The 21,751-nt window shown below is 39.0% G+C and overlaps 1 protein-coding gene and 1 pseudogene across 1 annotated transcript in view; both read right to left on the bottom strand.

Moving 5' to 3' along the window:
* The window catches only part of Lhfpl1 (LHFPL tetraspan subfamily member 1), a 46,612-nt gene that overhangs the window by 14,942 nt on the left and 9,919 nt on the right, over positions 1-21,751 (bottom strand). The window contains exon 2 of the mRNA XM_057760132.1: positions 18,596-18,694. Within this exon, the coding sequence (XP_057616115.1) occupies positions 18,596-18,694 (99 nt within the window). The remainder of the gene's footprint in view (positions 1-18,595; positions 18,695-21,751) is intronic.
* LOC130867906 (60S ribosomal protein L34-like) lies at positions 15,818-16,171 on the bottom strand (annotated as a pseudogene).

Below are 21,751 nucleotides of genomic sequence, written 5' to 3'. Positions count from 1 at the left end.
ACAATCAGTAAAGAAGAAGCGTGACATTCTATTTGCATCTCATAAAGATCACTTGAACCAAAGAGTGAGAGAAATCAAGGAAATTGTCTCCAGGTTCTTTAGGAATCTAAAGACATGGGAGATAAAGAGGAAGAGGAAGAAAGAGATGGAAGGGGTAAAGAAAGAGAGGTCTCCAGTAAGCCAAGTGAGAGTGGTTATTAAGACAAGGAAGACACAATTCTAGAGTTCCCTTTGAGTGCCTTAGCATTGCCACATTTGTTGCTACTAATGTCATACATTTGGATTAACATCATCATCAGTTATTAGTTCTATGCCTGCATGGTTTGTCTCCCCAAACAAACTACAAGCTCTTTGGACTCTGCATTTTATAGTGATTTATTCAATATTTTATATATAGTGAACATGCAAGATATAAGGAAGTATTACCTCTATTTTGACATATCTTTAAATAGTAAGAATGCTAAAGGGCCAGAGCCAGAAATTAGAACTATCACAGGAATCAGGAATGAGTGAATACTTATTCAAGCAATTTCCTGGCAAAGCCATCTTTAAGCTATATATATATATATATATATATATATATATATATATATATATATATATATATGTTTGTGGAGACAGAGTTTCTCTGTGTAGCTTTGGAGCCTGTCCTGGAGCTCACTCTGCCGATCAGGCTGGCCTTGAACTCACAGAGATCCGCCTGCCTCTGCCTCCCTAGTGCTGGGATTAAAGGCATGCACCACCACTGCCTGACAGCACTGGCTATTTTTATCCAGTCTTTATCACCTAACAGAAATATGTCAATCAGCCTACAAAGAAGTGAAGAAGTAAACCATGCCCCCTGCAATGCTGAAGCACACATGGGCAGTCTGTTTATATTGGGTTTCATGGTCTGAGTTGATGAGAATGACTGACCAGGTCTCTTCCTCAAAGAACAGGTTCCACTGAGATAAAAACACTGGATTGAGAGTTTAGAGCATTAGCCATGAGACCACAGGAGCTGGTGCCTATCAGTCCCAAACCCCTCAGTCATAACACATTTCCTCAACTTATACCATCCAATATGAGTACAGTGCTTCCTAATTGACAATGTATCTTTTCCTCCCACTATTCCAGTCAATCCTGTTTCCTGAGTTTTATCCATTCACTAAGTCATAGCTATTGGCAGGAGTATTATTCCCCAAGAAGGAATTAAAGAGAGATGAAGTGGCTCTCAAAGTCCACGACTTAGTCAGGAGGTATAGCGACTGGGATTATTCAGTTTTGGACCTGGAGAGTAAGTGTGGTTCAGGGAGAACCACCCGGCATGGCAGTTATAGAGAACTGCATTTGAAAGCATGCCCTACCCCTTCAAAACTGGATCGACATGGGCAAATCATCTAGCCTTTCCGTGCTTCTCTTTCTCATGGGGAAAACAGAAGCGGCATTATTTGCTTTACAGCGCAACTGAGGGGATCAACTATGATGGCACATAAAAAAACTCTAAAACAAAAATAACGTTTAGTGCAGAGCCTAGCATGAGTAGTTTGCAGCTCCTCTCTCTCAGTCACAATCCCTACAAATACTTGAGACAACATCAAGATGCAGTTGTCCAGGCTTCTTTACAGATCCCTTGAACCTGTATGGTTGGGGAAGAATCCGTGGATTCTTAGGTCCAGCTCACTGGGGCCTGAAGTAGGGTATATCATTAGCCCATGAAAGAAAACGTTGAAAGGAATCCATTTTATTTAGAATTTACCCTAATTTTGGTGCTGTGCTAGGGGCTTTCACTTGAGAGATAAATTTTTATCTTTCTCACCATTTCTTACAATTCACTTAGATGAGGTTTCGTGACAGTTGTACACAGGAAACCACATGACGTAACCCTAACATATCCTTTTGCCCCTGTAACTGTCACCTCATCAGGGAATTGCTCCGAGAAGTGTGGTAGTGCTTGTTTTTCTTCTTTGCAAGCCGTTTCACTTTGATAATCAACCTTCTGGGTTAGTCTGACCTATAACAATAATCTTAGTCCTCCCTGTTGCCGTTTTCCTTTGCATGGTGTGGGCCCTGCACTGAACATCATTTGTACATTATCTCACTCCATCCTGTCAGCGTCCTATGACTGGGTGCTGCCGTGTTAACATCTACTCTTAAAAATAGAGTCTGAGGTTCTGCTTTTAAACAAAGGCTGAAGATAGAGTTTCATCCTACAGTAGAAGGTAAAAGACTAAGACACAATAAAGGTGAAAGAGGAAGCGGAAATTGGCATTGAAGCTTACAGAAGCAACTCCAGGGCAGGAAATGGAAGCAGAGAAATTGTGTGAGTCACAGTCTACAAAGTGAAGCTCTGATGTGCTAAACAAAGTGAATTTGCCTTGCTTTACTGCCATCATGTGGTTGTATGATGTATAACAACCAGTTCATAGACCTGTGCCTAGGAGGCCCTCAGCAAGACAACAGGAAATAAGGGCAAGCAGAGGATCTGCCCTTCAAGCATTTGTGAGAGCCTTCTCTTCCTCTGGAGTTGCAGAACTGGAACTGGAACAAGCAGTTAATTCAGGGCTGAACACCGTTTCTCAGGCAGACTATTTCAGGAAGGAGAGAACTGCTTATAAGCACCTTTGTTACTTTTCCTAGTCAGAACAAAAATAGCCTCATGTTCCCTGGGATGCATAGGGTGTCGTTGCTTTAAATGTCTCATTATGTTGAATCTAGAAGATGATCAGCGAGATCTAACAGATCAGCTTTCTAATTCTCACCCCTCACTCACAAACATAATGTTTCAAAACTTCTCTGCCCAATTTTCTGATGCAGAACCATTTCTGAAGGTAATTGATATCTCTCATTGTCTATAGGAAAATAGGCTTAAAGAAAAAAAGAGGGTCATTTATGGCACAGAGAATAAGATGGGGGTACAGCCATTGCACTATGTAAAAGTTTATTAGGCACCAGAGATAAGTAGTTAAATGAAGTTGTTCCCTCACCCATTGATTTCCTCTTGCCTCCTCCAGCATAGCCCAGTTTCTCCCCAATGGAGACACATCTCTGTTGTCATTAGTGCAGACAGCAATGCGATTTTCAGCAATGTCTGAGCCTCAAATTTTCAAGGACTGTCAACTTCCAGCTAATGCTACCCCAAAGGATAGTGGCTCCAGGCAATGCCCTTGGCTAAATCCATCTCTCTCACAGGCAACTACCAGCAGTATCCTTGAAGTATCCGTGCTTATAAGAGGATTATCCTAAATACATATTTTTGCTGTATGTTTTGATGTATATGACATGCTATTTTGATCTTTCTGTAATGAAATAATTACTTGTCAAACAAATGAAAACTTTCATCTCCCACTATATATAGTTTTATGTATGCTAAAATCACTTGAAAATCTACTTTTCTATTGGAGAACAAAAAAGACAATTATGGAATTAATTGTGATTAATGGAAAGCAAATCCCAACAGGGAGCTGAATAGGCATATAACACCTTTGATTTTCTGAAGGCAGAGAAACCTTCAGATCCACAGCCAGGCTTTGTTACTGGAGCTGGTAGCATAGTTATCTACCCATCTAGTTCAGGGATATCTGTATCAAAACAGGGAAACCAGGTCTCAGACAGGGATGTGCCCTATCAAGCTTAGGAAAATTGCACGCAGCATAAGCAGGTAGGCTGGTGAGGCTGATTTCTCCCACACTCTGCTGCCCCACTGTGGACATGAAGATGGTTGCTAAGTTGCCTGATTGTGCTCTGGTGAGCACAAGACAACAGACTGTCCACACAAAAGGAAACTGACAGAAAGGAAAGGTAGCAGGAAATGCCTGGAAACTGAACCCACAAAAAAATCTCCATAAAAGGCTTTGAACTGGCAAGAATGAACGGAAATTTTGAGAGAGCAAAGGAAACGAATCCCAGAAAAGGAAATTCAAGGAATGTAATAAACACATATGTGGCCTTTGGTTAACCTCTATGACAAGCTTTTGCCAAGTTGGATAGGTCCTTCCTTGCTTTCCTCCTTTCCAAAAACCAAGTCTGGGCCATCCCATTCAAAGGGACTCTGTGACAACTGGATCAACTGTCCACTAATGTTATACTAATGCAACACTGTGCTTTGTATGTAACTATTACTTTCTCCTATCATCTCGATAATCCTACGAGGATATACATTACCAATCTCCATTAAGGGAGATACTGAGAGTGTGGCCAGAGCTGCATCTAGTAAGTTGCAGGACTTACATTGGAACACCAGTCTTGCACTCTTAACCTGTGCATTTATTCTTCATGCTATGTAGGTCACAGATTCTAAAACTGTTGGTCATCATCCTATGGGGTCATATAACAAATTATAGGAGGGAAATGAAAAACGTAATAACAGCAACTTGTTTTTGAATTCACAATGCACACAAATTAATTCAAAATCAAACATGCAATGAATTCAAGGTGTTTCTGGCATCACTTTACCCAAGCTGCATTGTGCAACTTCACTGCAGTCATGGTTCTGAATTTAAAACATGGTACATTTAGCGCTGTCCATGCCCTCTCTTCACACCATGTGATGGCACCAAGCACAGCCTGAAACATGGGCTCGAATTCAGTACTGTAGCTTGTTATAAACTGCAGGGATTTTACTATATAAGCAATGTTTCCTGATGATGCAGAAACTGTGGTTTAATTAAGTAAAGCAGAATTTTTTAATGTTTTCTGACCTATTTAATATTTTCTTTAGCATGTAACTATCAAAGTAGTATATCTATGGATCATATTGTGTTAGTAAAGTTTGATTTTAAAAATTGCTGCTTTGTGCTTGGGATCTACAGATGTCCAACCCAAATGAGGTCCCAGCACTGAGAACAGAACTGGAAATGAGGCCTCATCCCTAATCAAGAAGCTATTTAATTGACAGTTGCTCACAAAGGAAAAAAAGAGTTTTCTCCAATGGCGTCACAGAGGGTATACAAACCACACTTAAGGCCAGGTTGCCTACCCAGCCAACACAAAACAAACTCAGTGGTATATATCTTTAGAGACGTTTTGTCTCATAATGTTTTGTTTGGGCATTTTTTTTTACCATAGCCATCTTTTGTTTATCTATTATAGTTTCCAATTTTGCCTTCTTAAGGAATCTGTGTGAGTGCATATGTATCTCTATGTGTGTATGTGCTACTCTAGCTTTTTTTCCTGCTTGTTTGCTTTGTTTTCTGTATGGTTTGCTTAGTCCTTTTGTATTTGTCTGTTTGCTGTCTGAAGAGAGAGAGAGAGAAAGAAAACATGTATGGGTGGGATGATGGCAAGAATAATCTTGGATGAGATAAGGAAGGCGACACCATGTTCAGGATATACTGTTTGAAAAAAAATTTTTAAATAAAAATTTTGAAAAATATGTTTTAAGTAAAAATTTGATACAGCAAGAAAATAAAGATGTAAGCTACTGCTTGAGTTGCTTAATTGAATTTCAGAAAAAGGCAGTGAATTTGTGTTAGAACAGAATTCCCAACAGCTTTTAACATGGCCCTGAACACACTTTGCTATTTTGTGTTACATATTTATGTGGAGTTTTACTCCAAGCATTTATAATTATGAAACCAAAATACCAATCTAATGAAAACTGTAGAAGATGCTATAAGCCCTTTCATATTTAATATTCAACTAAAACTTAGTTTTTATGTAAAAGCAAACATGTCCTTTCATTAGTGTGCAATTTGTTTAATCTGTAATAAATGGTAAAAATCATATATCAAGGTTGTTTTAAAATAAAATGATTTATTATTTATTATCGGTAATTTGACTTATATATCTACTTTTATATCTGAATACTTGGGGCTGTATGAAAGTTTCTTCAGGGAAATGGCTCATAAGTAGAAAATTTAAGAATTCCTATATATAATTTTTTTCTGAAAACTAAAGCATGATATATTAGGGTATTTTGTCATTACTGTGGACAAATACCTGAAAGAAAGTACTACAGAGGACGAAAGAAGACTTATGGCCCATGGTTTAGTGAGCATAGTCCCTTGGGGCAGTGAAGGCATGGCAGCAGGCAACTTGCTCACAGCTAGGAAGATCAGGACACAGAAACAAGAATGCTGGTATTACTTACTAATGTTAGCTTACTCTTTTCTTCTTTTTCTTTCTATTCTGGCCAGGACCCCAGTCTGTGGCACTGTTCTACTGTATCCAGAGTGAGTTTTCCTCCCTCAGTTTAACTTCTCTGAAACACCCCACAGATGTGCACAGATGTATCTCCTAGGTGATTCTAAATTCAGTCAAGTTGGTAATAAGTGTTAACTACCACACATGAGAATACTTTCATTTTAAAATTGGCATCAGTGTAATGATAATGATGATATCACACAGCAAATATTGACAGATTACTACATGTCAAACACTGTACTGAGTGTATTTCATAATTGACTTTATATAACCCTCACAAAACCTATATAATAACAAGCTCATGATTATTGAATAATTTGCCCCATGTCACATATTTGTCTATTTCATTGTGGAAAGCAGAAACAAAAACACTCACTTAAAAAATATATTTCTTCTTTATGTGTTTGATTGTTTTGACTCCATGCATGGGTATTTACCATATGTGTGCCTGGTACCCATGAAAGCCAAAAGAAGGCATTTGGATCCTCTGAAACTGGAGTAATGGATTGTTGTGAGCCACCATGCAGGTATAGGAATTGAACCTGGGTCCTATGGTGATGGAGGAGGGTCATCTGTCTATGTGTTACTTTCATTGGTTAATAAAGAAACTGTCTTGGCTTTTTGATAGGACAGCAGCTTAGATAGGCGGAGTAGACCTAACAAAATGCTGGGAAGAAGGGAAGTGAGTCAGTCGCCATAATTCTCCAACCCGAGACTGACATAGGCTAGAATCTTTCCCGGTAAGCCACCACCTCGTGGTGCTACACAGATTATTAGAAATGGGTTAGTCAAGATGTGAGAGTTAGCCAAGAAGAGGATAGATATAATGGGCCAGGCAGTGTTTAAAAGAATACAATTTGTGTGTTATTATTTTGGGGGTAAGCTAGCTGGGATCTGGTTGGGAACACAGCCCGCTGCTCTCACTACACTATGGAAGAACAGCCAATACTCTTAACCATGGAGCCATTAGTCTAGCCACTTCCAGCCTCCAAAAGTAACATTGTTAACTTTAACCAATCAATATTCATTCATCTTCCTCAGAGTTCTGATCTGTTCCTTGCTTCCTACTGCTTTTGGTGCCAATTCAAGCCAAGATGAAGAATAACTGGAGAGGGCAGATAAATAGATTATTTTAGCATTAGAGTTTTAGACATTCTTCTTTGTGAGATCAATTTCATAAGCTCCATTTAATGGTAAGAGTCCAATTAGCAGCAAACCACTTTCTTCAGTTTTAATTTAATTGATAAAATAATGATAGAGAAAGACATTGTACTTGACAAAGTTGTTGTTTGGAGCTTTTACCTGACTTCCCTCTTATTAATGAATGAGTAATTTCCTCAACTTCCAGATACTGGATCACCATTGAACAGGATGACAGGGAGCAATCAGGGAGCTAGTTTCAAGTCATTAGTCACTTAAAAAAAATCTCATCTGCTTTTACTATGACTCAATAGCTGCAACAATTGATCTGAAAGGTGGATTCCACCTTGTGCTTCAGTGCAAATTCAACTATTGTTTGCTGATTTTGTGCTTTAAATATTTGAGTTTTTTTCCTTTTTAATGAAGAAAAGAAGAAAGAGTTAGTTTCCTAAACCGTTTGACCAAAGGCATTGATGAGAAAGAGTCAGTAGAGTGGGTTTAGTGCAGACACTGGAGACTATTGGAACATCAAGGGTATTAGTAGATTAGGAAACATTCCAAGATAAAATCTTAGAAGCAGGAAAAGCAGTAGGCAGGACTCAAATGTAAATGAAGAGGTTTGACACTCCCTTTACATTGTGTGACACTTTTGTATTTTGTTTAGTTTGATTGATTTTTGAGACATGTCTCCTTCTGTAACTCAGGATTACATGAAATTCAGTCTTCCTGTTCCTTCTACCTAAGTACTGGAATTGTATGTACACACCACTATACCTAGCTTGCAATAGCACGCTTTCATCTTTGAGGGCTGTTCTTGTACAACACTTCTCTAATCATTTATCAGAGCCACCCTTGCATTCATCCACTTTATCACTTTTTTTTTTATGAAAGAAGACTGAGACAAGGAAGGCATAAGTAGATATTTCAAAAGACCAGAGTAAGTTCCAGAAAGACTGTGTTTGTATGAAATTAGATAGTGCAGAACAGTCGGGCAGTGGTGGTGCATGCCTTTAATCCCAGCACTTTGGAGGCAGAGGCAGGTGGGTTTCTGCGAGTTCAAGGCATGCCTGGTCTACAAGAGCTAATTCCTGGACAGGCTCCAAGACAACACAGAAACCCTAACTCGAAAAACAAAAAAAACAAGCCGGGCGATGGTGGCGCACACCTTTAATCCCAGCACTCGGGAGGCAGAGGCAGGTGGATCTCTGTGAGTTCGAGACCAGCCTGGTCTACAGAGCTAGTTCCAGGACAGACTCCAAAGCCACAGAGAAACCCTGTCTCGAAACCCCCCCCAAAAAAAAAACAAAAAAACAAAAAAAAAAGAATGTGTGGAACATAAAAATTTATATTTGTCTTTTTTATAAAATTTATCAGTATAATTTGGGCATAAATCCCATCCATTGGGCGTTTGAAAGTTCTCAATAAATATCCATTCCATTGGTACTCTCTTCCAACAACCTTTGTTTGTTTATTTTTCTTTGGTTATACTAAAAGATTGACATGAGACTGAGTTTGAAAGTAGGTTTGGAGAGACATGAGGCAGAACTGGGTACTTTCTGTATTTCACATAACTATTGATAAAAACAATAAATTCTCAAGTGCCTCAATATATGTCTTCAGCATTGTACAGGAAAAATGGCCATCATAGTGTGGATAGGACAGTGCATTAGCAAATAAACTCTAGTCAGTCTTCTGCCTTTACATTCCTGAATAACTTTATGTAGTGATATATTATATGTATTTTAATAAATAAATCTTGCCTGAAGACCAGAGGCAAAGTTAAAGTTACTAGAGGTCAGGCAATGGTGATGCACACCTTTAATTGGGAGACAAAATCAGATGGATCTCTGTGAGTTCGAGGTCCCCCTGGGCTGCAAAAGATCAATGCAGAAACAAATCCAGGTGGTATCTCACACCTTTAATCCCCTAGGCCTAGGGAGTCACACACCTCTAATTCCAGCACGAGGGGGACTATAAATGGGAGGAGAGGGAGTCTTATTCTGCTTAGTTTGTGGTTACCCAGTCTTGGTAGAGGTAAGACTTCTCTAGTGGCTTGACTGCTTTGCTTTTCTAGTTTTTGGCCTGAATCCCAATTTCTGTCTCTGGGTTTTTCTTGTTCGTGCTACAACCTCACATAAATCACTTTACCTCTTCATGTTCCAGGGTTATGTCTTTATAACAACAGCATGTTACGATCAGTTATGCATACATTTTCCTTGCTTATTTATTTTCATGAAAGTATACTAAGATGTTGTTGTCATAAAACAAATATAAGTAATGAAAAGGAAAGCATTGTACTTAAATATGACCATCTTCTTAAAAAATAAAAAAGTAAGCAAAAAGATATCATAATAAAGAAACTAGTACTCACCCTCCTATTTACATCTCAAGTCATCTTCAGACCCTGCTGTAAATCCCACTGCCTTCACAAGCTAATGCTGTATACCAATTAGACTATGAGACTATGTAGTAATATGGTTTATCTATAGATGCTATAGAACTTACCTAAGAATTAAGTGTTATGATAGCAGTCTTTTCATGAAAAGGTGCTATGTTCCATTAGAAATATTTAGATTCTTTAAGTTCTTACTGGGACCTCCTTGGTTAGTGGTAGGATTTCATGTCTACCTTTCCTCATACAGAGAATAAGAGCAGGCAGCATTCTCACCTATAGGATCTAACATCAGATAATGACTACAAAGAACTCACAATGGTTATGACAATATAGACAAGCCCCATGCAAACAGTAAGGCTGTTGTTGTTTAGATACTGTTTGTCCCTCAGAAAATTATGTTCAAAAAACATGTTTCCCCAGGGTCAGTGTTGAAGTAGCAGAACCTTTAAGAGATGAGGCTTATTGGGTTATAAGAACTCCACACCATAAATGAATGAATGGTGTTTCAAAGGACTATTTCAGACTGTCCAAGAGCAGACTAGTTCCCAAGAAAATGCAGGCTGTCATAAATGAGCAATCTTTACTCCCTTTTGTCCTTACACAAATGCATGACCCTTCTGCACATATCCAATTCTTTTTCTGTTTCTCTACAATGTCTTGACACATTCAGACACTGATATTTTTCAAAGTTGAATATTTTGTCTTTATACATTGTCCAGTAATGGGAGATTGCTATAATAACACAAGATAGTCAAAGACACAGGCTGATAATCCCTTCCTAGCAGATTGATGTAAAGGTTGGTTATGTTCATAGTGAATGCCATGCAGGAGTTTGTATTTGCTAATTTTATGTGTTGAGAATTTCCAAGACTTCAACTTAACCTTTCTTTTTACTCATTTCCATAGCTAAACAGATCTTGTAAAAGTAACTTCAACTGTTTGTAAATCTCACCTTCACAACGTGATAGTCATTATTAACACAATCATTTATCCTAATAACTATATCATATATATGCTAAGAACTCCCAGTTTCTAAACTTGAGACCGGATTCCTCAGTGAGACTCAGACCACATGCTTGACATTAGCATTTAAGCTACACAGAGACATCTCATCTCACAAACAACTGAACTGAGTTTCCTGTTTTCCTCCTCCCATTTCAACCATAGCTGTTTCTCTTCTTGTCTTCTCTTACCCTCATCAAACATAATACCTTCTACAATCCATTGAGCATTTTATTTATTTATTTATTTATTTATTTATTTTGGTTTTTTTCGAGACAGGGTTTCTCTGGAGCTTTGGTGCCTGTCCCGGAACTAGCTCTTGTAGACCAGGCTGGCCTCAAACTCCCAGAGATCCCTCTGCCACTGCCTCCCGAGTGCTGGGATTAAAGTCATGTGCCACCACTGCCCGGCATTGAGCATTTTAAAATACACATCTGTCCCTCACTATTTACTGGAGATTGGGTCTAGCAACCCACACAAAATTTGAAAAATTTCAAGTCCCTGATATAAAATGGCATTATAGTTGCATAAGAATTATAAATTCATTTTATATTTCAATAATTTCTATGGTATTTATTTAATAGAATGTAAGTTTTTGTAAACAGTTTCCTATACTGCATTATTTACAGATAAGTGACCAAAAATATGCATTTGTAGTACAAGTACAATTTGTATCAAATTTAATTTTCCATAGTTGGTTGAATCAAAAAATATAAACGCTAACCCAAGGATGCAATGGAAAACTGTGTTTTTTTTCATTAAAAAATTTCATATATGGGTAATGTATTTCTACCATCTTCCCCTCTCTCTCCTCCTTCCACGTCTTCCACTACACAATTCCCATCAAATCCATGCTCTCCTTTTTAAACATTTTATTGTTTTATGGACACTTATGTGATGGAGGAAGGTCATTGGTTAAAAATAAAGAAATTGCTTGGCCCTCATAAGTTAAAACATAGGTGGGTGGAGTAAACAGAACAGAATGCTGGGAGGAAGAGGAAGTGAGCTCAGACTCGACAGCTCTGCTCTCTGGAGCAGACGCCATGCTCCCCTCTCCCAGGCAGACTCGATAGCTCTCCTCTCTGGGGCAGACACCATGCCGCTGTGCTCCAGAAGCAGGCCCAGGATGGACGTAGGCTAGAATCTTCCCGGTAAGCGCAGCTTGGGGTGCTACACACATGAATAGAAATGGGCCAAGCAGTGTTTAAAAGAATACAATGAGTGTGTTGTTATTTCGGGTATAAAGCTAACCATGCGGGAGCCGGGCTGTGGGAAGAGGCCCGCAGCTCCCTCAACAGAATGGCGCCCACGTGGACAACTGAGTCCACAGAAAGCCTGAGAAAGCTTGGGAAAGAATAGAGTAAAGCATGTTTTCTTGGCAGCAGCAATTTCTTGGGTCTGCTCTGCTTGTTAGAGGCAAGCAAGCGCTCTCATCTAAGAGAGGCTTCCTGACTCAGCTTTAGGGCAAAACCCTGCAGCTCTTAAGAGGTCCTGTCACAAAACACTTAAATGGTATTGATAAAAGCTTGTTTGTTTTCAGCTGTAGCAGGAAAAAGGTTGTGCTGTTTTAAAATGCTGACTTTCTGGGCTATCCTGCCGGGGCAAACTCTGACTCTTTGAGGCAGGAGATCAGCTACAGAGAGAGCATTTGAGTGTTGTAGCTTGTTTGCTGGCAAGGACCTTGAAACGCCACAGAGTTGTGGTGATAAACATGGCTACAGCCGGTACCTCTGCCATGAGGCTGGAAAGCTAAGGAATGGGCTGGATTTAGCTGGCAAAGCCACGGCTTTAATCCTACCCATATTGCTCTGTAATTTAAAGGCTCCTGTGGTCAGAAAAAGAGAGAGATACAATAAAGAGAGATTCAAAGACAAAGAAAACTTTAAATGATTTACAGTGTGTTTAAAAATATATGCAGGCTGAAAGATAAAGTTCTTAAAAGTTAAAAAACAAAAATAAGGAAGTAGTTGGGTGTGGTAGTACACACCTTTAATCCCAACACTTGGGAGGCAGAGGGAGATTGACCTCTGATACTTCAAGGTATGGTAGCACACGCCTTTAATCCCACTGCCTGGGAGGCAGAGACAGACAGATCTCTGAGAGTTCAAGGACAGCCTGGTCTAAAGAGTTATTCCAAGATGAAGATATACAGAAAATATAAAATAAAAGTAAAAGTAAACAAAATAGAGTTAAAATAAAGCTGCACAAAGATGGAAAATACACAGAAAATCTTGATACTGTATGCTATTATGCTCTCTTTGAATTGTTTTAATGCTGAGGAAGGAGCAACAGATGCTAAAAGATATTTGTTTATAAATGCTGCTGAACTAATCCAAGATAGATATTTTCAAAATACCTTGACTTCAGAATTTGGACCTAAGGATATGATACTTTGGAAAAGAGTTTCTTCTTTTGTTTTCACAGAGTATGAGACTCTTTGGATTGTTTCTATTTCAATATGGTATGATGGACCACGTCCTCCTGAAGGGTTGCTGTGAACACCTTCAAAAAATTACTTTGCTCAACTGCCAACTGAGAGGAACCTAGCACATAGGTTATACCATGAAAGACCTGATTAACAGCACCCCCATTCAGCAGGAAGCAGTTTGGAGAGAAAAAACTGTGCCCATGTTCCCATATATTGTTTAAATCTTTTACATTTAAAGGGGGAGATAATATAGATGTGAATAATTTGCATTGATATGAATCTTGGTTTACTGACATTAATTTAAGGTCAATTTTATTATATGTATATGTATTTCTGATATTGATTAAGGTATTGTGATTGTGTAGTTCACTTAAAAATGTAATGTATATAGGTTGTTAATGGATAATTATCAATAATAGTCAAGCTTGTAGTCATGTTAGTTAGATTTTCTAGATGTACATAGATATATTTTAGATAGGCATTCTTCATATCTTTCAAAGATTATAGAATATGGCATTTTAAATGTTTTGATAACTTAGGATTCTTCATGACAATGAGACACTCTGCTCCTGGCAGCACCAATCTACTTCAAGAAAAAGATGGGCATCGAAGAGGATCCTTATGGAGTTTGATAGCCATTTGGGCAAGAAACTGCTCTTGCCTGGACTATTTTATAAACTGGACACAAAGAACCCGCAGAGAGAGGACTGCTGAACTTGCCTAAAGGTGAGATGATCTTTCGGGGTTCCTGATTCATGAAAGAGTCTGCGAGACATTCTGCAGGACACAGCAGATAGTGACTGAACTGCCTTTAAATTGCCTGCTTCATGGAAACGTCTCTGGATACTATGGGCCTGAAGGCTGAAGATTGATGCTCCAACAGTACAGAGAAATTTTGGGTGACTGTACAGGCAGCGAGATGTCTCTGTCATTTCTAGAGTTTGAAAGTTGCTTATTTTTTGTTTGCTTGGGTAATATTGTATCCTTCTCGAGTCTTTGATGGAGTTGAAGAATAGTTATAGTTTTCCTCAGTTATGATAAAGATAAAATAGATGTAAATATTGTAATTTTTACTTGATAACTGTTTTGTTATATGTAATTTTGCTATGTTAAAGTTAAAGCCTTCCTTTTTTTTTGTTTAAACAGAAAAAGGGGAAATGATGGAGGAAGGTCATTGGTTAAAAATAAAGAAACTGCTTGGCCCTCACAGGTTAAAACATAGGTGGGTAGAGTAAACAGAACAGAATGCTGGGAGGAAGAGGAAGTGAGCTCAGACTCGACAGCTCTGCTCTCTGGAGCAGATGCCATGCTCCCCTCTCCCAGGCAGAGTCGATAGCTCTCCTCTCTGGGGCAGACGCCATGCTGCTGTGCTCCAGAGCAGGCGCGATGAAGCTCCGACCCAGGATGGACGTAGGCTAGAATCTTCCTGGTAAGCACACCTTGGGGTGCTACACACATGACTAGAAATGGGCCAAGCAGTGTTTAAAAGAATACAATGCGTGTGTTGTTATTTCGGGTATAAAGCTAACCATGCGGGAGCCGGGCTGTGGGAAGAGGCCCACAGCTCCCAGCCATGCATGCATTATATATGCATTAATATATAAATCCAATCTCCTGAGTTCATTTAGCATTGCTCATATGTATATAATTTGGGGACTGACCACTTGGGACTGGATAACCCATTGAGGACTCATCCTGAAAGAAGATGGATTCTCCCTCTTTCAGTAGCTATTAATTACCTGTAGCTATTGATCTAGAAGTCGGGCCTTGTGAGATTTCCTGCATCCATGTTGACCTGTCAACTGGTGTTGGTAAGGGACAACTCTATTGTAATCGGTCTATCTACTTTATTCAGATAGCTGATCCCTATGCTTTTATTTCTACCTAGTCTAAGACAATCCTCCCATTTGACACCTTTCACTCTTGCCACCACCTCCAATGGTATTCTCCTTAACTCTGTCAGAAAAACAGGATGTAAATTTACAGGATGTAAAGCGCATCTTGTCTCTCTCCTTTACAAAATCATGCAATGGCTTCCCACTGTAGGTAGGATAAAACACAAAGACTTGTAAAGTTGGATCGCTGTTCACAATCCTTCAGCTGTCTGTTACACTTCTTGCCACTCACTCAACTTCAGCAACACTGACCTTCCAGTTATCCAACATCTATGTCATGTCATTCCCACTTCAAAGACTATTGTCTTTTTCTCTGTGTAGAACTCTCTTCCTCCTGTAGTTACCCTGTTAATAGTACTAATCTCAGTTTCCTTCTAAAACTATTACACTTCATTTGGAAGGTCTTCCCTAATCTTTCCCCAGTTGAGGTAAGAGTGTTTTTTATTGTCCTCTCTCAGAGAAACTGTCTTCCTAGTCAGAGCAGTGACAACTCCACAATTTCGAGCCACATTAGTCTCTGTTCCATCCAGAACAGATGCAAAACATATGGATCCTAGCCTGAGAGCACAGGGGTGTGAGGTCAGAAAACTTGGACTGCACTATCAGTTTCTGGACCTCTGGTTCCTTGTCTTTTTTTTTTTAAGCCACACATTTATTTCACTTTTTTGTTTTGTTTTGTTTTGTTTTGTTTTTCGAGACAGGGTTTCTCTGTGGTTTTGGAGCCTGTCCTGGAACTAGCTCTTGTAGACCAGGCTGGTCTCGAACTCACAGAGATCCACCTGCCTCTGCCTCCCAAGTGCTGGGATTAAACGCGTGTGCCACCACCGCCCGGCTTTATTTCACTTTCTGACTCTGCGCTTGTGTCTTCAACACTTTCACAACAGTTTTCTGCTCCTCAATATGGAAAGTCCACTTGATCCTGTCACGAACACACTTGGCACACATGGAGCCACCATAGGCCCGGCTGACATGCTCCTTTGTCTTAGACAATCTCATGAGGACTTTCGGTCTCACAGCAGGAACCCCTCAGAGTCGGCCTGGGCACATACCGCATGCTGATTTAGGTGCTTTTCCAACCTTCTTGGTGTAAAGGTAAACAATCCTGTTGCTAGGGGTTCGAGACAGCCTAGTTTTGTTGGAGGCTGTGTTGTAGGAGAGCCTACTACGGTACGTCAAATGCTGGACCATTCTGAGTGCCTCTAAGCACCGTCCCGGAAGAGGAAAAGGAAGGGGAGGGCGAGGGCAAAGGTCAAGTAGGACTCCTGGTTCCTTGTCTTTAAATTGAAGAGGCGACACCAGATTTATTCATGCAAAAAGTATCATTTGATTATGAAAAAAAGATGAAGTCTCTTCCATCACAGAGCTTCCATTCCATTAAGGAAAGCAGGTGGTCAAATAGGACCAAATAACTACATGTTTTGAGCTACAAAGGAAATGAATATGTAAATATATGGTGGTGAAGGACTTTTCAAGTTGCGGGATGTGTGTGTGTGTGTGTGTTTATGGTGTATGCATGTGGAAAGGTGCTTCCATGTAGAGGGTCTAAATATGTGCTAATGTGTGGTATGCTCAGAAGTCAACGTTTGGAGTGTCGTAATCATCCTCCATATTATTTTTCTTGAAACACCATTTCTTCACTGAATCTAGAGCTCACCCATTAGCTAAGAACACTGCCTGGTGAGATCTAAAGATCTGTCTGGCTCCGTGTGCTCTCCACCCTACTGGAGTTGTAGATGAGCATAGTTATGCCCAGCCTTTTTACACATGTGCTGGGGATCTCAACTCGGTTCACAAGCACATTATCAATTGAATCACCTCCCAAATCAGAGATCATAGCATTTAATATAAAGGATAAGAAGAATAAGCAAATACCTAAGCCAAGCAATAGCTAAGTCTTTTTTTGTTGTTGTTCAAATAGTTTATGATTCTGTGTAAAAATATGCTGAATTTTCCAAGCACTGTAAAGGGAATTGATGCTTCATTAAAACTAATACCCAGTTCTTCGTGTATTCGGTAAAAGGAAATGAAAGTCTTAAAACACATACTCATGGAGTTGTCTGAAAAATAAAGTCTGATAATAAATATTAAGTTCATAGTACAATCACCATTTTGAATATATATATATATATATATATATATATATACTTTAAAGCATTAAAATTAGCTGTGCAGGCCTTTAATTAAAGCACATGCCTTTAATTCCAACACTTGGGAGGCAGAGGCAGGTGGATGTCTAAGAGTTTGAAGTCAGCCTAGTCTGCAAGGACTAGTTCCAAAACAGGCTCCAAAGGTACAGAGAAACACTGTCTCCAAAAATGAAAAAAAAAAATGCAAGTTACAGATAATAGTTACCTCTGCTGGAGGCATTAGGAGATATAATTAGGACAGGATATGTAAAACAACTGTTTAAGTGTCTTTTCTTTTTATTATTATTTATTTAGTATTTAATCTAATAGTTATCATTGTGGCCCTTTCTAATGTATATGTGTCAATATACTTTGTACTTAATCTTCTTATCCACTGTCTTCCTCTGACCCCTACCGGCTCTGTGAATACTCCATCTCCCTGCCAGTCATTCTGTTTCCTGGTTTCATGTTACAGTCCATTATCTTTTCTTTCACTTTTCTCATTCCTTTTAGACCTCCTCTTCTCCTCTCAAAATCCTCTTTTTTTTTTGTTTTCTGTTCTATTCAAACAGACGTAGCAACACCTAAATTTAAATCTAAGCTCTGCATAAGGGAGAAATATATTATATGTGTCTTTGTAAGTTTGACTCATTTCACTTAGCATAATTATTTCCAGTTCCAGCCATTTTCCTGAAAATGTCAAAATTTTGTTCTATTTTCATGGCTGAAAAACTCCGTTGTGTTTCCATGCCACATTTTCTTGTTTTTTTTTTATCATTTTGATCTACATATTCATTTTGTACATAATTTTCACTGTTTATTCTTATGGTGAAGAAAATTAGGTTGATTCTGTTTTTTTCTCTTTTACGAATAGTACAGCAACAAACATATATGAACTTCAATTAGATCATGATTCTGTTAGCTAAAAGTTATATGCCCATGGGCAAGTTAAAACCACCTTTTACCTATTTCCTCTTCATTGTCCTCCAAGGTTATAATATAATGCACAAAATAAAATAAATTCTCAAAAGCATCTTAATCGTTATCAACATTACTTTTATTCTCCTCTACCCACACAAAGGTAAACTAGAAAAGAGTATAAACCCTGGGAATCATTGTCTCATTGTCTGTCTCATTCTTTTAAATTCCTCCTCAGGTAAATGATAAAAAATAACACATAACAAAAATTAATCTGCATGACAAATACTTTAAATTTCTCTATAGTTAGTTACTCTACATTGGCCAAAAGATCCTGATGAAATGCATCAATTACATATAGAGAGAATTAAAGAACCAGAATTTTAAATCCAAAGCTTACAAATTTAAAAGGATAAAGGAACCCAGACAAACCCATTGCCTCCTACAAGTTTACAAGATGACAGATATGGGCAAGGACAATTTAGTCACAGAGGACTCTCCAAGAGGTAAACGTTTAAAGCTACTTTTCCCATAAACCATCACTGCCATTCTGGCGACACTACCTTACCTAACTGAAATTGATTGGAGACATTCCCACATGTTTGCATTACCTCCGGACTGTTCCATCCTAAAGGATATAATGCACAGCCTGAGCTTATCAGCAGCCCTGGAAAAAAAAGCACACACACAAGTAATAAAATAGAGCAGTTTTTTGATCATCCTAGCAACTTCCCTGGACTGCTTCACATTAAATTCTGCCTCCTCTATTCAAGCTTGACACTTATCTCTAAAATACAATATTTCTATTATATTGTAAATTCAATTACAGTGTCATAGATAGAGAGAGAGAGAGAGAGAGAGAGAGAGAGAGAGAGAGAGATGATAGTTAAGTAGACAACTCATAAAGACAGAATGAAGTTAAGATAGGTCAATATCATACTTACAGCCACTTTTTCTTTCTTGGACACAGACAGTCTCACTATGAGGCCTATTTTGACATCAAACTCTCTGGGAAACTACTGAACTACAGACTTCATACATGTTGAGGATACTTTGCATGGTAAACAGGATATTATACTCCCTCTTCTTCAAAATGTTATTTCAACCAAATCCCGAGCCTTCTTTGACTTCTAACAATTTCTTTGACCTGTCATGATTAACTTTGACTGTCACCTTGTGGGATTTATATTAACCTAAGAGACACACCCCTGGGCATGTCTGTCTGTGTGACCCTTTCTAGGGAGGTTTGACTGGGATGGAAAGAGCTAGTCTGGATGTAGGTCATACCAGTAATTCTGTACCTTAGTGTGCTAGTCTGAAAAAAAGACAAGAAAGTATGAGCAGCAGCTTTCATCTCCCTCTGCTTCCTGACTACAGATACCATGTGACCTCACGCTCCAGCCACCACTTCTAGGGAACTTTTCAGTGCCACAACCTCTAATTGAGAGCCAAATAAACTTCCTTAAGGTTTCCTAAGGTATTTCTTCCCAGAAACACCAAATGGAACTAGTAAAGCCCCATTCACTTATCTCTGTTGGCTTAGGCCTCTTGGTCATGATCGGGGAACACTGTGGAACTTTAATAAAAACCTTACTCTTCAAACCACAGCTATTTGTCTGGGTTTACTTGCCACCATAGTGTCCTAGGAGTACCCGACTCATTTTTACAACCCGCGAACCTACCAGACCTTTAGCTGCAGCAATTTAGAACAAACATTGGTACCTGACACTAAATGAAACCAAATTCATTGACTATCTAGTAATGGGTGCCATCATAGCCAGACCTCAGGAAATAAACAGCACTAGATTTTGACTTATGAAACCTTTAAATAACATATAGTGGTGCGTAATGGTAATCTAGGTACTTTCAGAACCTAAGGTAGGAGAATTAGACTTCAGGCTGGGTTGCTTGGCATGTGCAAAAGATTAGTCTGACAACGTATAGAGAGCCTGTACTGAAATGAAAAGAAAGGACAAACAGGCAACAAAACAAAACAAAACATGGAACTGCTGGCATAATTCACAGATAGCACTGGAACTGAAAAAAAAAAAGTCGAGGAGGTAGATTCAAGTCTCTATGAAGCTAAACCTACAGTTTAGGATTGAAATCTGAGAAAGTAGGCAAAGCAATTGGTGGAGCAAGTAACGAGGCAGAATAGTGACATGAATCAGACACATCATGAGATAAATCCCTTCCTGCTGATGGCATTTCAAACGTAGAAAGCAGAAGCTGCTTCTTTTTGTTAAGTGTCTGGTCCCGATTTCCTAATGTATGTATATTTTCCTTTCCCCCTGAGAAGACTCAAGTGAATCTGTGTATTTTATACCAAAATGGCCTGATTTCAAGACCCTGTATGCCACACCTAAGAGACAAGGAAAGGACACCTGTAAAGAATGCACTGAAAGGAAGCAGCAGACGTGTAGAACACAGGAACAAGCTGGGCGGTGGTGGCGCACGCCTTTAATCCCAGCACTCGGGAGGCAGAGGTAGACAGATCTCTGTGAGTTTGAGAACAGCCTGGTCTACAGGAGCAGATGAGTGAACGGTGGTGACTAATTGACAAGCTTGTAAGTCCCAGAGTCCTGGTGTAAGTCAGACAGGAAAAGTAAGGCTGATTTTCACTTTTCATTCTTCACTCATAGGTTCCCAAAGGCGTTCAAGAAGCCCACTTTGCATAAAGAAGGTCTCAAATTGAGCAAGTGAGTTTGTCTGGCATATAGCTATTGGCTTTTCCCCATCCCCAGTGAGGCTACGGGAGAAATGAAGGATCTTAATGTATAGAAAAAATAGTTTAAATATGGAAAGAGGAAGAAGTTTCCTGACTGGCAGTGAGAAGTTTGTAAAATAAAGAGAGACCCATTTAAGTCTTGAATCCTGCTTCAATGGAAAGCTTAAAATTAGAGAGTATCCTTATCTGTCTTGTTGTCTTCCGGGGAATGAAACTTGTTACTCGGAGACCTTTCTAGACTTTGGAATTTCTCCAGTGACAATGGAACAATACCCTTTTCATTTAAATTCTAGCTAAACTGAAATGCTGTAATATGAGACAGTTCAGAGTACCCACAATGGGTAGAGACAAAAGTAGAAAGGAAAATTGAGCCCTTTCTTGTTGTGATAGAAATAGTGACTAAAAACTGAGACATTGGATGTGGTAGCTTTTCATAACCCTAGCACTTTGGAGGCTGAGACAGGAAGATCGTCATGATGACATAGGAAGTTCTAGGCCAAGAATAGCTACAGTATAAGGTCTTATCTCAAGGAAAACAAACATGAGGAAGAAAGAAAAAGAAAGGAAAGAAGGAAGGATGGATAGATAGATAAAGGGGGAAAGGAAAGGAAGGAAAACAGGTAGACAGGCAAACAGAGAAAAGAAAAACAGAGTTTTCCCATTTTCTCTAAGGGTAGCCTTCTGAAGGAATTTCCTCAGCTAGATTGGGAGATAATTCTGGATATCTTGTATAGTCAATAGCATCTTTTCTACTCTAAGACATTGTGTTTATTTTTAAATTTATTTGGTATTTTTAGCTTGAGAATTTCATAAATGGGTACTATATTGACATAATTTCCCACCTCATTTCTTCCCTCCAACTGCTCCTATCAGAGAATCCTGCATAGGAAAAGACCTTTAGATATTTTGCCTGTATTCATAAGATTGTGCAGCTGGTCATTGACAGGACACTTCTAATCTAAAACTGATCAACCATTAGAGTCTCTTTTGTTCTAG

Source organism: Chionomys nivalis, chromosome X, assembly GCF_950005125.1.
Source record: "Chionomys nivalis chromosome X, mChiNiv1.1, whole genome shotgun sequence".
In the NCBI taxonomy this organism is placed as follows: domain Eukaryota; kingdom Metazoa; phylum Chordata; class Mammalia; order Rodentia; family Cricetidae; genus Chionomys; species Chionomys nivalis.
This window is presented reverse-complemented; position numbering and strand designations above follow the sequence as displayed.